This window comes from Amblyomma mixtum, chromosome 4 (genome assembly GCF_055824585.1).
Source record: "Amblyomma mixtum isolate Tamu chromosome 4, ASM5582458v1, whole genome shotgun sequence".
In the NCBI taxonomy this organism is placed as follows: domain Eukaryota; kingdom Metazoa; phylum Arthropoda; class Arachnida; order Ixodida; family Ixodidae; genus Amblyomma; species Amblyomma mixtum.
In genome coordinates this window covers 81,783,410-81,799,224 of record NC_143015.1, presented here as the reverse complement: position 1 = coordinate 81,799,224, position 15,815 = coordinate 81,783,410, and the positions used below count along the sequence as shown (strand labels likewise).

At 49.5% G+C, this 15,815-nt stretch overlaps 1 protein-coding gene across 1 annotated transcript; it reads right to left on the bottom strand.

The window, feature by feature from the left end:
* Positions 1 to 216: 216 nt before the first annotated feature.
* On the bottom strand, positions 217 to 6,934 carry LOC149347191 (uncharacterized). The gene is made up of 2 exons (XM_089541520.1): positions 5,579 to 6,934; positions 217 to 345 (listed from the first exon to the last, which is right to left on the bottom strand). Exons 1-2 carry the CDS (start codon positions 6,608 to 6,610, stop codon positions 217 to 219), a joined length of 1,161 nt encoding a protein of 386 aa, XP_089397646.1. The 5' UTR covers positions 6,611 to 6,934.
* Positions 6,935 to 15,815: the final 8,881 nt, after the last annotated feature.

Below are 15,815 nucleotides of genomic sequence, written 5' to 3'. Positions count from 1 at the left end.
GCAGCCGGCCGTGCCCTCGTGGAACATTATTGCTGTTCAGTATGGTCTCCTATTGTGCTATCTCTACTTTCGATCCAGAAAAATGAAAAACTACATTGCAGGCGGTCTTGACCAGCCATCTGCGAATCTGTGCCACGGCCTTCGTCAAACAGTGCCAATCCAGAAAAGACACCAGGTGCTTCGTGAAATGAACGTTTATTTTGCTCCATATAACGACTAAAACAAACCGATACAGTAGCAGTCACCATCTGGCACATCGCTAAGCTGGTTCCGCGCTTCTTGTGCGTCCGCTGTTACTGCAAAACGGCTCACAGCAGTGGTTGTCGCTACCGCGGGTACCATAGGCTGAAAAATGTAAATTACGAGCAGGTGTCATTCTGATGAGCTTTACGCAAAAACTGTGCGGATAGGTGAAACGCGTGAAAGCGGGGAAATTACAGAGAAGGAAAACATGCTTTCACGTAGCTGGCATGCGGAATATTTATGCGTCATACGATACATTTCCCAACGATTTACAAGCATTCCTAGGTTCCCCGACGTTATTCTCTGTCCAAAAATTCGAAGTCCCATTCCACGGTCAAGTGTGCGTTTCGTTCGACAAATGTTTGGCACCGTGACGGCTACAACTGGGGCTCAGAGTCGTCTTTTCTTGGGCTCTTGACAGGGTTTTCCGTTGTTGTTTCTTCACCGTTGTTGATCATGGCACCCTTTAGATAGTTTTAAGCGGCACGTGTCTTAAGAAAAAAGGTGGGCGTTGCACAAATCTAACCCGTTTCATCTGATTGACCTTTCATGGCTTCTCAGGATTCCTCAGTGTTTTCAATCACGTTCTTTATCAGGGTTTATCTAGAGTATCAGTGATTTTGGATGGCACAAGTAGTGGGACGTTTTGACATCTTCTGAGTCTCATGTTAAAAATTCTGTGTATAAAAGTCGCGTATTTTTCCAATAAAGCTCAGTTGAAAGAGAACGGCCGCCGCGGTGGCTCAGTGGTTATAGTGCTCGGCTGCTGACCCGAAAGACGCGGGTTCGATCCCAGCCGCGGCGGTTGAATTTCTTTGGAGGAGAAATTCTAGAGGCTCGTGTACTGTGCGTTGTCAGTACACGTTAAAGAACCCCAGGTGGTCGAAATTTCCGGAGCCCTCCACTACGGCGTCTCTCATAGCCTTAGTCGCTTTGGGACGTTAAACCCCATAAACCAAACCAAACCGAAAGTCAACGCTGTGTTTCGTTCCCTTTTCTGTCCTTCCTTGTTTCGTGTGCGCTGTAAACACCTACAACTAGGGCTCCCAGCCAGTCGCTCACAGTGTGTTGAATTACTGAGAACAAATGCGCAGGTACAGTTTCAATGTCTTCAAAAGCGTACAAGACCATTTTAGGCGCATCAGTTCCTTGTTTTCATACGTGTTTACTTTTTTCGCCAGGCCGTTTAGGAACGCGCACTGGCGTATTGTCACTACGCGGGGACAACGCGCGTTTTCACTGGAACAGACGATGGAGTCTTCGTCGCACAAGTTTAGTTCTTGAGCTTTTCATGGGTTACTTTTTAAGGCGGAAGCCTTTAATGTCTCATCGTTGTAAGCAGCAGTTGTCGACAGAAAATGTCACGCTTTTCAATTGGTGGAAACGGTCGTGACGTCACAGTGCGCGAATTTCAAACGGGGCCAATTGCACTTTGGCTAGTAACCATACAACCAATTGAAGGGATCGTATAGTGATGCTCCAAGTAAGTGGGACTGAGCTTAGTTAATTGCTTAATTACCCAATTAACTTTACTAGTCAGGCCATGTAAATAAAAAAAATCGATTAAGAAATTGGTCGAGCTCAGTAATCGAACCCCGGTCTTCGGCGTGAGAGACGAGCACGCTATCCACTCCGCCATGCCAGCCTTTTTTTTTTCTTTATTGCATGGAAGAACATCCGTAGAAAGGAGGAAAACTTCAATCAGACTGGATCGCGTCTCAAGTTGCCGGGCTGATTAATAGGAGCCCGCCATTGCCCTAACTCAACACTGCAGCCCCATCAAAACATCAAAATCCAGGGAGGCACACACATGCATCTAGGCACGGCAGCCAGCTTGGAGGTTCTTCGCGTGCAGCATATACACTCCTCACCAAAGCACACTGTTCTCGAAACACAGATTTGGACGATCTTGGTGGCTCGGCATGTCTGTCCATCATACGGCTTTTCCAAAGACTGAATAGTCCCATCAACATAAACAGATCATAAGGCACAACAGAGTTTTTGTCAACAGGCAGAAATCTAATAGTGTACGGTGTAATTTCAATGTCCTTCTTGAGAGTTCGTTGTAGTATGTCCCAAAAAAACATGGCATCACGGCACAGGATAAAACAATGATCAATTGTCTCAGGCACGTTACACAGACGGCAATTCACATTCCAAGGTACAAACATCCCCTTGTCATTAAGAAATGTCTTGACAGGCAGCGTCGCTGTGTGTAGTTTGAAAAAGAACGTTTTAGCGGCTGCCTGAATGCACATCCGCCTAACACGCTTTAGAACACTGATGTCCAAAGACCCCAGATAAGGCTGCCGATACAATGGTGTAGGGAACAAAGACTCAGTGAGAGCCTGGGTCATCTGTTTTCTCGAGAGGCTATACAGGTAATCTAAAGAGAAGCGCACAGTGAGGAAATTGAAAGTGTCAGCAACCTCCTTGAGGAATCCCCACAAAGTCCCCTCACGAGCCTGCACAGTCGGTGCGAATAAGTAAGGCAAATGAAAACAAAGCCGCCTAATGAGCACAGCTACCAGAAACGGGTGGTTTGCCGATTTTAAAAAGAAAAAACGGGAAACAAGTTGATGCACGAACAGGTGAACAAGACCCACTCCACCACCCTCTAAGGGAAGGAACAAGTTGTCACGCCTCATGGGCTCCCATTGAGAGCGCCAAACGAATGTTGCAAATATTCTGTGTATTGCTTGCACCTTCCTCCTCGCACAATGCAGGACTTGAAGGACATACGCGAGCTTTGCAAACAAAAATATGTTACAGACCTGTGCCCTCGCAAACACTGAGAGTTCCCTACCCATCCAAGCCTGTGTTTGCCGCCGTAGAGTTACAATTTGTGAATCCCAGTAGGCTGTACTGTTGCGAACTTGGTGCAGCGGAACGCCTAGGTACTCAAGAGGGCTACTGTCCCAGCATATGCCACTGAACTGGCTTGGCCTAGTTCCCCAATAACCCAACCAAAATCCTTTGGATTTCTCTAAATTAAGAGCCGCGCCTGATACATCACAGAACTGTTTAGTCAAGTTTAGAGCCTCAAGTACACTCTTTTTGTCAGAACAAAAGAGGGCGACATCGTCAGCATAGGCTAAAACTTTAACTTCACATCGAGCCAGAGAGAAACCGCGGATAGCTACGCTGTCAATTATACTGAGGCAGAGGGGTTCCAGATATAGGGCAAACAACAATGGAGACAGTGGACATCCTTGACGAACAGATGCTTCTAGTGGTATTGGTTTCGTTAGCTCCTGATTAACAATAACCCTTGTATAGGAGTTCTTATAGCACAGCCTTATGCCTTTGAGCAAGACGTCACCAATATTTGCATACTCCAAGACCGCGAACAAGAAATCGTGCCGAACTTTATCAAAAGCCTTCGCCAAGTCAATTTGAATCAGAGCAACTTGGCCTGTCTCATCTGATATTGTCTCTAATACTGAACGTGCAATATGGATATGTGTTTGAATACTACGGCCTCTAATACCACAGACCTGATGCGAACCTATCAAGTCCATAATGACGAGCTGCAGACGACTGCTAAGAACCTTGGAAAAAATTTTGTAATCAACATTGCAGAGGGAAATTGGACGACATCCCTCAACAGTTTTCAACCGATTAGTATCTTTGCTTTTGGGAATTAATATTGTGTGCCCAGAATAGAAAGTGGGAGGCAGGACACCCACATCATAAGATGCTTGGAAAACTTCCATCAAAACAGGCACTAGGCAAGGCGAAAAAGTTTTATAGAATTCGCTAGTAATACCATCTGGCCCAGGAGATTTCTGGCTCTGCAGGGCAGAAATGGCTGATTGAATTTCATCCAAAGTGATAGATCCCTTCACTATAGCACACTTCTCATCGTCTAGTCGAGGGAAGTTTCCGAGTAAGGAACTGTAATCGAAACCCTGATTTGGATCATCGCAACTACCAAACAGCTTTCGATAATAGTCGAAGAAAGCAGCAAGAATACCAGGCGCATCGCTGTATGTGCAATCACCATACTGAATTTCCAATATTTCCTTCGCAAGAGCATTCTCTCTTTCATCATTCAGGGCCCGACGAGAAGGTTGCTCATCAAGAAACCTTCGGGACCGAGATCGTATCAAGGCCCCCTTATATCTTTCTGTCGCAAATTGTTGAAGCTCTGCTTTTACGTTATTAATCTCTTCGAGATAGGCACCCGGGTTTACCCTCTATAGCTCATGTAGCTCCGTTAGGGTGCGCCCAAGCTCACGAAGGTGGTGTCTCTTCAGGAAAGCGATTCTTGCTGAGGCCTCAATTGCCAAGTTTTTGACCTCCTGTTTAAACAAATCCCACTTTTGAAAAACGGACAGATCACGGCGTGACCATACGTCCTTCAAACAAGTAGGTACAGCACGCTGAAAGATTTCGTCTGAGAGCAGACAGTTATTCATCTTCCACAACTCCCATCGAGGGTGAAGTACATGCCGAGTGTACCTCCCTATCTGAAGAGACACCATACAGTGGTCACTGAAGAAGATGGGGCGCACCCAGTAGCCAAACACACTTGCTAACGCGTCTACAGAAACGTAAATTCTGTCAAGGCGAGCATTAGAGGAAAACTGAAAATGAGTGAAATGTATACAGTCGCCTTTTTCCTGTCCCACATCCACAAGACTATATTCAGAAACCAAGTCGGTAAGTAATGCAGCACTAGGGTCGTATCTCTTACATACCACTGATCGGTCCTCATCCCTACAAACGCAATTAAAATCTCCCAACAATATAATTTTGCGGTCCGTGCACAAATGTTCAACTAATGACAGAAAGAAGAGCCTTCTCTCGCGCTGCTTTGTGGGGGCGTAAACACAAATAATCCGCCACTGTACACCTGAAATTGTGAGATCACAGCATATAAGTCGCCCCTCGTCATCTATGCAATAAGACAAGGCTGTCATCTCTAGCGTGTTCGCCAGGAATAGCATACAACCTCCTGATAAGCCTCTCGCGTGGCTAACAATAATGTTGTATTCCGACAAAAAAGGCTCGAGAGCAGCTGCTGTCTCTTCATCAGAGGACAACTTTGTTTCCTGGATAGCGGCCACACACACACTCCATTTCTTTAAGAGATGCCGTACCTGCTGTTGCCTCCTACGATTACGCATACCCCTAACGTTAAGGGTAGCGACTTGATATGCTGCGACGCTCGCCATTTTTGGTGCCAGTCTTAACAAACGCCATCCCCTGGAATGGGGTGGCCCGCCTCCAAATTGGCGGCCTCTCGGGCAGACATCGCCCTCCTCTTTAACGCCACCCTTCCCGTGGCCTCTACACATTGTGCCTTGTGGTCAGCGCCATCGATACACACCTCGTCAGTTGCTGGACGTTTCAAAGGTGCGGTGCTGTCCATGTCTTCCTCTGAGACAGCCAAGGCCTCGGCCCACGAACCCGAGGGGAGCACATCACTCGCTGCCACACTGACAGCCGACAGAGAACCGGACACGCCAGAGATCGACGCCACACACGGCTCACCGTTACCCTCCAACGACGAAGCAGAATCAGCAACAGAGGAGGATCGGCGAGCATTCACTGGCTGTATTGCCTCGTCTGACTCCACAGGAGGCATATCCGGACGTTGACCTGTGGCGACAAGGTGTTCCTGTGCAGCAAGCACAGCAGTCTCTGTAGCACTCACGGGGGGGCCCGGGTCCGGCGGTTTTCGTTCTGGAGGCGCGGATGCTAGATGGCCAGTCGCTTCAGATTCCGTGTTGATTTGAGGTGTTGAAGTCTTCTGTTCCCCATCTATTCGATGCTCACGACTTAGTTCTCCGGTCGCGTCGACAACCTCAGACACACCCATGATGTGTTCTAATGCCACGTCATCTTCCCGTGACCACTGGCCTTGACGCAGCCTGTCAGCGTAACTCAAGACACAGTTCTCCGCATTATGGCCAAAGCGTCGGCACTGGGTGCACCGAGGCGTGCGACACTGGCGCCGTACATGCCCAACCCGGCTGCATCGGAGGCACAGTGGAGGTCTCCCTGGGATAAGGACTAATGCCTGCACTCCATAAACATTAAGTGTGTGTGGGATTGTGCTTGCTGACACTCCATCCTTGAGTGTGAGGGAGATTTCACGGTTCGACGTTTCCATATGCTCCATCCCTGGGCACCGCCACTTTTCACGCTCCACAGACTGAACCGTGCCATAAGGCTCTAATGCTTCCACAATCCTCCGGTGTTCCATATAGCGGGGAAGCCAAAGGAGCTTAACCTTGACGTTCTTAGTATCCGGGTCAAACACCATGCACCGCAGTCCTTTGACAGGAAACTCCGCTTTGTTAACAAGCTTCTGTTTGGAGGAACTACTCTCGCAGGTAACCATCCACACGTGGCTCATTTGGTATTGACCAATGCACAAAATTTCCGGAGATCCAATATCTGTGCGAGCGCGTCACGGAAGTCAGGTGCTCGGTATGGGCGACCCTTAAGGTCAGCATGCAGGAAAACGGTATTAAGGACAACATTACCGGCAGGCAATCGGGGAAGTACAACTTTGTACGAGTCCGTAGTGTCCTGAGACGTCGGTAGACCTCGGCCAACGGCCGATGCGCTGTTTCCAGCAAGAAGCATGCCAGCTCGATGGTTCGGAATGAACAAAGGCGCGTCTAGTGAATACGGTGTCTTCACTCACTCTCATCCTCCTTCATTCCCTTCCGGCGAGGTTTAGGTGTCCACCGACAAATGAGAGACAGATACATTTCCTTTCCTCAAAAACCAATTTACCGACGAGCGAGGCGTAGAACCGAATAGGCGATGGCGTTCTATGGACTCCTTGGCAGCGTTGCAAGACGCTGTCGCGTTCCACTCTTAGGGGCGAAGCTTAACATCTTAACCACACATCAGTGACCACACTTTAGGTCAAATAAGTGCCCCCCTGAATTTTGACGGGTGTCCACCGAGATATGTGAGACAGTTACTGCGTAATTTCCTTTCCTGAAATACAATTTTCATTTTCTTCATTACGGCTCCTCTTTATCTATCTTCTTTCACTCCCACCTCCCTTCCTCTACGGTGCGGTTCAGGTGTCCACCGAGATGACAGAGAATTACTGCGCCATTTCCTTTCCTCAAAAAGCGTTGCGTTCAAAGGGCAAGACATCGCGCCGAACGGGTGGTGGCGTTCCATGGACTCCCTGGCAGCGCTACAACGCGCTGTCGCGTTCCATTCCTAAATGCGAAGCTTAAGCGGAATTAATTAGCAGTTAATTAGTATTCAGGCATTAGTTAGTAATTAACAATTAATTGGTGATTTGCCATAGTAATTAGTACTCAAATATATGTGACGCCACCAGTGCCACAGAAACAGCGAAGGTGGTGCGGAAAACGCTTCCGCCTCTACCCACTTTAGACAGTCAAAGTGCCCCCTGAATTTTTTTGACCAAATGTTTAGGGGAATCCCCCAAGGTGGAGTCTTGGAAATTAGGCACCCGTGCTAACAACGCGAGACCGCTCGTTTTCGACACGTCGGCCCATTGTTTTTCAAGTTGACCACTTATTATACCCGACCGTCAACTAATATCACTTGAAGGAAATCGTGTATCGTTGGGGGCCATAAAAAATTACGCTTTCCCGTAAAACTCAGCGTACAACCATGCAAAACTAACCGCTAGGCAAAACGCACAAGGCCATAGTATGGACGTGCCCTTCACTAACTGTGCACCGACCGGCGCCATGGCTCCCACCATGGTACGGGCAAGATGAGGTAGGCGTGCCTGTCACAGCTCCGCCATATTGCGCCGGCCGGCGGGCTCAGCGAAACAGCTTGAACTGAAGCCTAGTGTGGCAAAAACTAAAAATTTCTTACCTTGTCGCTGTCAGAAAGACCAAGAGCGACAAGAACCCCACCAGAACAGCAGGCAGGCCACGAAACGTGCGCGCCTTTTCACGAACTGCGTAATTCAAGGCATCGGCCGGCGTGGTCAGCGGAAACTGCTTCAAATTCACAGTAGTTGTGCAGAAAAAGTAACATTTCTCACCTTTCCGTCGTCAGAAACCGCACGAGTTTCTCGTTGAAGTCGAAAACAGACGCAAAAAATTGCCGGCGATTAAGTTAATTTCTAATGCAAGATTTTAGCGCAGCTCATCCGCTGTTTCAGCTTTTCGATAGACTAAGGCAAACAATTCGAGCAAGGCATGTATGTACAGTTACAGACAACTCGTTATTTATTACACATATTCCTTCTTCTAGAAACCCTCCCCTAACAGTTGATTGTCATGAAGGAAGCTTTGTGGTCGGAGCAACAGATAGATATATGGTCGACTTGCTGCAGCACTGCTGGGCCTCTGCTCGGGCAGCTCGTTTAGCAGCAGCGGCGGACGAAGGACTTCCACCGGTTGCCTCGCTCATGTCCCAGAAAGAACTGGCAGATAATAAACTATTCACATAGGCAGGCGGTTCTGAGCGGCGAACGGCGGCGGCTATGCGTTTCGGCTCGGGCGGTGCACATATCGAGATCCGCCGCCACCGATCAGGTGATCTGATTGCCGCTGCACAGGGGTGGCATTAAAGGAGGAGCGACGAGAGCAGTTAAGTTATCGGAGGTCGCGGGAGGCAGCGCGTGGGCAGAGTCTCCTGGTTTCGTTTTTCGCCTGCCTTTTCTGCCCGCCTGAGTGAGTGAGTGAAGAAACTTTATTTCCGCCAGAAGAAGACCCGTGCCCCTCCGGGTCCGCACGCAGGCGTCCGGGGAGGGGCAGCGTCGCAGCTGGAAGACTAGCAACGGTATAGTCGCGCAGCTTCTGCTGCCAGGCGGGTAGCGTATCGTTGTATGCTAAGGTCGGCACTTCTGAGTATGGTCTCCCATTCCTCTGCATTATTGATTCTGCCATATCCTGGGGCACTGGGGCATCTCCATAGTATGTGTTCGAGTGTAGCGGTATGTCCGCAGAAATCGCACACCTCCGCATCCTCCCTCGTGTCACCTCCTGTCCAGCTCCTCCAGAGCGGGGATGCGAAGTTTCTAGCTTGGAGTCTTCTCCAGTCATAGGCCTCAGCCGAGCTAAGCGATCTATCCGGAGGAGGATAGATCCTTTTGTTCTTTTTCTGAATGTCTGTGATGCTATTAAAGGTATTGGTTTCCTCTTTAGTGCTGAATTCGTATGAGGTGTCCACGGCTCCCCGAGGTAAAGAGGAGCGGGCGAGCCTGTGGGCGGCCTCGTTTCCAACCAGACCCGAGTGGGCTGGGGTCCAGATAATTAGAATATTGTGGGCTGGGATAAAGTCTTTTAGATATTTAGCCGCCATTTCGTGGATGCGTCCCTTGCTGTAATTTCTAATTGCGGCTTTGCAGTCGCTTACTACGTATTTGGTACCTGGCTGAGTTAGAGCGATCGCTATTGCAACCTCCTCCGCCACAAGGGGTTTTAAGTCAAGGTGTCTTACAACGCGTAACGTTCTGCCTGAGTCCCCGACGGCTACGGAGACGGTGTCTCCTAGCGTGCCTACCGCGGCATCAGTGTAGGCCACGGTTCCCTGTGGCATCTTGCCTAGTTTAGCAGTCAGCTGTGCGACCCTGCTTTTCCTTCTGCCTTTGTCGTGGATGGGATGCATGTTTCTAGGTATGGGAGCGATAATAAGATGCTCTCTTATTTCTCTTCCCAGATCTGTTCTGGTGTTCACTGTGCTATCTACGGTTGCCCATTTCGCTAGCTCTAGGTATTTCCTTCCTGCGGGTGTGGATGTTAGCCTTTCGATTTGCGATGTTCTAACCGCTTCAGTCAGTTCTCTCCAATTGTTATGCAGGCCCATTTTCTCCAGTATATGATTGGACGTGGAAATGGGCAGCCCTAGCGCTCGTTTGACACATTTTCTGATGATTGTGTCTAATGCCTTTTCTTCGGTTTTGTTTATTTTCAGGAATGGGGTTGCGTAGCATATCCTGCTAACGATGAAGGCCTGCGTGAGTCTTAGTTTGCTGGACTCTGAGAGTCCTTCCCCCCTTCTAGATACCTTTCTGAAGGCTCTGACGACAAGTTCAGCTTGCGCTTTGAGCTTGTCTAGCGTACTTTTGTTTTTCCCTTTTCTGTTAATATACATGCCTAGGATTCTTATTTCCTCGACAATTCGTATCGTTCTATTTTCAAGTGTAACCTCGATTGCCGGTATCCTTTGACTGCGCTTGCTCATTGCTACAAATAGCTCAGACTTTTGCGGAGAGCAGCTGAGACCCACGCATTTCGCATGCTCGTTAATGATATCCGCTGCCTTCTGTAGCTTTTCTTTCATTTCTGATTCGCCTCCTTTGTTTAGCCAGACATTTACATCATCTGCGTAGAGGCTGATGTTTAAGCCTGCTATCTCTCTAAGCTTGCGGGGAAGGTCCCTCATTACCAGATTAAAGAGAAATGGGGAGAGGACAGCCCCTTGTGGGGTTCCTCTGCATCCCATGGGGAACTCATCGGATGTGATGCCCTGACAGGTAATGATAGCAGTCCTGTCCCTTAGGAACGATCGGATGTAGTTATAGGTGTTTTTTCCTACAGCTATCTCATTTAGCCCATCAAGGATGGCGTCATGGCTGACATTGTCAAAGGCTTTCTTAAGATCTATACCTAAGATCGCCTTCAGGTTGCCGAGGTCCAGCTGATCTACTATATCTCCATAGAGTCTTAGCATTGTATCTTGGGTGGTGAGCCCAGGCCTAAATCCGACCATTTCATCTGGCCAGAGGCCGTTATCCTCCATGTATTTGGTCAGTCTGGTCAGGATGACCTTCTCAAGCAGTTTCCCTACACATGATGTTAGTGAGATCGGCCTGAGGTTCTCCAAGCTCGGAGGTTTGCCCTGCTTGTGTATAAGCGTGATCTTGGCCTTCTTCCACTCCTCGGGGACAGTGCCTGCTTTCCACACTTGGTTGAGATACCTAGTGAGGCTATTTATTGATTCTTCATCCAGATTTCTCAACATTCTGTTTTCTACTCTGTCGAGCCCCGGGGCTGACCTTCGTTTTAGCTTCAGCAGTTCCATCCTGACCTCGGCTCTTAATATGGGGGCATCCAACTCCTCATTTGGTTGTCCCTTATAGTCGTCATATTGAGCGGCCCCATGGGGAGCAATATACAGTGACTTGAGCGTGTCAATAAGTTGCTCATCTGTGCCATTAAACTTATACCTAGCTTTTATTTGCTCAGTTCTCATAGCCGTCTTAGATTTATTTGGGTCTATAAGAAATTTGAGCAACTGCCATGTACTAGATTTTCCCATGCTTTTCTCCATTTCTTCGCATCTATTATCCCATCTCTGAGATTCCAACTGTCGAGCATACCTTTCTAATTCTACATTGTGTCTAGCTATTTCCCTCCTTAGGTTTCTGTTCCACCTTTGGTGCTTCAGCTGGTTATTAAGCTGTTCCTTCCTTTTGTACATGCTGAAGAGCCTGCTGTCCATTCTGTCTTGGGAGTCATCTACCTGAACCTCCTCAGTTGCCCTTTCTACATGCTCAAGCAGCGTTGCCGTCCAGTTCTGGATACAGGTTATGTCGCTATGCTCATGTTCTTCTCTGATAACTCTGAATTTATACCAATCCGTAAGCTTCTCTTGCCTGTAGGTTGTAGGTTTCACGCTGACTTTTCTGCTGAGCTCGAGCTCCAGCAGAAAGTGATCGCTACCCAAATCTTCCTCTCGGTTCCGCCATTTCACAATACCAGCGTTCCTACATAGCGTAAGGTCGGGAGATGTGTCCGCTGTAACGCTGTTACCAGTCCTCGTGGGACAGGAGATGTCATTGGCTATGTAGAAATTGGATGCTACTATATCATCCAGTAGGGCTTGACCCTTGGCGTTGTTGCTTACGTAACCCCATTCCTGGTGCCGGGCGTTGAAATCGCCCATTATGATCAGGGGGTTTTTCCCCGCGAGTTTAGCTGCCCTTCTAAATATGGGGCCAAATTTTACTTTCATCTTTTTTGGTGGGCTGTAAATATTTAGAAGGAATATGCTACCCCTATTCTTTTTTCCAGTTAAAATTTCTACGCATACTGTCTCCGTTTCCTGGTTTCCAATGTCGTGTTGGATTACCGCGATGTTGCTTTTAACATACGTTACTACCTTCGTGTCGTTGCCATCCTTAGCAGCGTACCCCTTATATCCCGATATATTCCAGTTCCCTCCCGTCTCCTGCATTGCAATTGCTAAAGGCGGGTAGTCCTGGCTGAGGATGTACTGTTGCAATAGCGACCGTTTCCTGGCAAGATGGCGGCAGTTCCATTGCCATATTTTCGACGTGCTATTGGCCATCAATTTGGATGTTAACATTACAGGCCTGGCCTATGACTTGGATGTGCCTCGTCAGCTGTTCGAGTTGTCTGCACACTACCGACTCGAGGTTCTCTAGTCTAGCGCCGAGGATGGCCCCGTGCTGTTTGAGCTCTTCGAATGACTTCTCCATTTTTTCATTTTCCTTTGCTACTATCCTTTTAATTTGGCTCTCAACTGTTATCGTTTCATCCTGCTTTCGTTTGGCAGGCCTAACTTGGTCTACGCTCATCTCTTCAGAGATGTTTTCAGCAGAGTCGCTAAGGTCACCTGCTTTGCGGATTGCCATCGGGGTGGCTGGTCTGAGTAGCGGTTGCGGCTTTTTCAACTGCTGAAACTGCTGCGCAAGTTCATGAATTGCCTCGGAAATTTTATCTATTTTCTCATTTAGTAGCCGTATGGCTGCTGCGTTCTCATCTACTCGCGCTTCTAGCGTTTTACTTGGGTTGGAGACCACACCCGCGAAGCTAACCGACCTACCTGCTACCGGCGCCTCGCCTGGCGGTGTCTTCTTCGCCGGGAACTTGGTCTTCTCCGCCCATGAGTTCTGTCCCGATTCCCTTTGGGATCGAGGTGGCGCCTCTCTGCTCCTGCTTCTGGATTGCGAGGCACTCCTGGGTCGAGATGTGCCGTTAGAGGACCGGCTTTCATCTGCGCTCGTCCTTTGGTGGGGACTTGCTTTTTCTTGTGGTCTGCCCCTGACTTGCCCTTGCTTCTGGTTCCTTTCATCAGCATCTTTGGCGATCTTTTACGCCTGACGCACTTTGATGATGTGAGGTGTCCGGTAGAGATTCTTACACCGGTTGTCTCCCAGCACATGGTTCTTTCCACATAGCAAGCATTTGGGCTCACAGGTGTGGCCCTCTTCAGGATTGCTGGCTCTGCATCCCCGGCATCGGACGTTGGTGGTGTCAGGGCATACGTCCGAGCGGCGGCCGAGCTCTCCGCAGGCATAGCATACATCAAACTTCTTTCTATACAGGTTGCAGCGATAGGCTACGCCGAAAAACCACACCTCCCTTGGGACCTCGGGACCCTCGAAGAGGATCAAGACGGTCTTTGACTTCTTTCCTAATCTTCTTGCCCCTCGGATGTCCTCGTTTTCTTGGAGGCCCTCGGGAATATCTTGTGTTGTCAGGCTGAGCGGGATGTCGTAGATGACCCCTTTTCCGCCTTCCGGCATGGCCGCATGAGCAGTAGCTTCGACTGCCTGCTGTCCCACTCTGAGACTAGTAATCCTTTCGTATTTTTCAGCTCGTTCCAGCGACGGGGTCACGATGAGCAGAGACTGGTTCTTGGCATTCACGATAAACTTGTCTTCCGGGAGGACTGTCAGGCCAGCCGCCTCCACCAAAATCTTTCTTAGGAAGGGTCCAGCCTTCTTCATCAGCTGATCTGCACCGCCTTTGGGGCGAAGGACCACGCGGTGCATCTCTCCGGAGATCTTCGATCTAATTCTGCCAACGGATCTCTCCGCAATGGCTCTTCCTTCTTTGTTATAGGGCTAGGCACGCCCCTTCTCTTCCGCTTCGGGCATATTTGCCCTTTCCTCCACGTATTTGCGCCCCTGGCGGCGAAACCAGGTGCCTGTGGCTTCCTGTTGGTCGGTAATGGCATCATTTCCCTGTTCTTGGCTTATTTCAGGCGCTGTCTGGCAACCCTGGCTGGTTTCCGGTTGCCAGTCCATGATGTCACGGCACTTCCGGTCGCCCCGGCGGAGGCGCCGCTTGGAGGCTAGGCCTGACGAGGCCAAGCGTTCCGGCGTGGGCGCCCGAACTTTTTAAGAATCACAGAAAACGAACAGGTGGTCCTACCTCGAAGCGGGTGGGCTTCCCGAGTTCCTCGCACGTTCCCGGACCTGGTCCGACCAAAATTTTGGGTGAATTGGCAAGATTTCCGCCGATATAGCCATCCAAAGCGGAGCTCGGACCTCGCTGCTTCTCGACGCGTCGGAACGCCAGCGAGTTCTGCCCGCCTGCTCCGTCGCCGGTCGCCCGCGCGCATGCGCACGTGTGCGAACGCTGGTGGCGCCACTAAAATGACGGGTTACCAACTCATCGCTGACGCAGTTCCTGCGGCGAGATTTCGTCCAGTGGTCGCTTTTTAGGAATCCCTTTTTATATGGCCTGGCGCTGATGTACGCGTACGTCCCGCATGGAAGGAGAGCGTCCTAAATGCTGTGATATGCTGCGACGTACTATCCCGGACAAAAGTGGTATACTCCACGCGGCTGGTGCCGGACCAACGAAAAACTGCGTCGCAACGCCATCTACAGGCGGCATCTGGGATCGAGACAGCCAATACAGGACCTTTATTATCAGCAGGCATGTCGCTTGGCTCGTTTGAATGTTTCGTGCTCTAGCTCGCCGAAATGCCGCAGTTTTCCGTTGGTCCAGCTCCCGCCGCGTGGAGTATGCCACTTTTGTCCCCGATACATCGTGAGCATGTCTCAGAGAGTACGATTGAATCGCTCGGTCAGCCCATTAGTTTGAGGATGGTAGGCAGTGGTACTTCAATGTACGATGCTACATTCAGTAAGCAGAGCTTCAACGACGTGGGAAAGGAAGGCACGGCCTCTGTCATTTAGCAGCTCACGCGGCGCGCCGTGGCGAAGATCAAAATGATGCAGCAGGAACAGAGCAACTTCGTGGTCAGTAGCAACCGAAAGGGCGGCTGCCTCGGCATTACCGGGTGAGGTGGTCGGCGCTAACGATAATCCAATGGTTGCTATAGACGATCGAAAGGACGTGCAGGGCGAGGAAGGGGTTATTTTCAAATGTGTACTCCCACTTAATCTTAATGGCAGACTCTCCTGCGTGTGAGCGCTCCCGTGGGTACGACAAGACAATTGAGCGCATGCTTTGTGAATGCCCGCGGTATGAGCGTGAGCGTGCCGTCTTGACTGCAACATTCCGACGCTTATATCTTCATCCGCTTAGAGGAAGCTAGGATCCTGGGTCCTTGGACTAAACCTTATCGCAGAGGTCAGCTGTAAAAGCGCTTTACAAGTTCGTGAAGAACTCAGGACTGAGTTTAAGGTTATAAAATTTCAGTGTGTGCCTTATGTACGCTGTTCGTACGGCCCACGGACACGTGAAAAAGTCATATCGCTTTCATCTCTCCCCTTTGTGTCTCTCCCTCCATTCCCTTTCCCACGCGAAGGGTAGCATACTGGGCGTCACCTAGTTAACCCCCTCCCCCCGTTGCCATTAATATTTCGCTCTTTCTCTAAACAGCAATCTAATCCGGTGCAGTGAATGAGGCATGCGTATCAACGCTTAGATATCAATAGC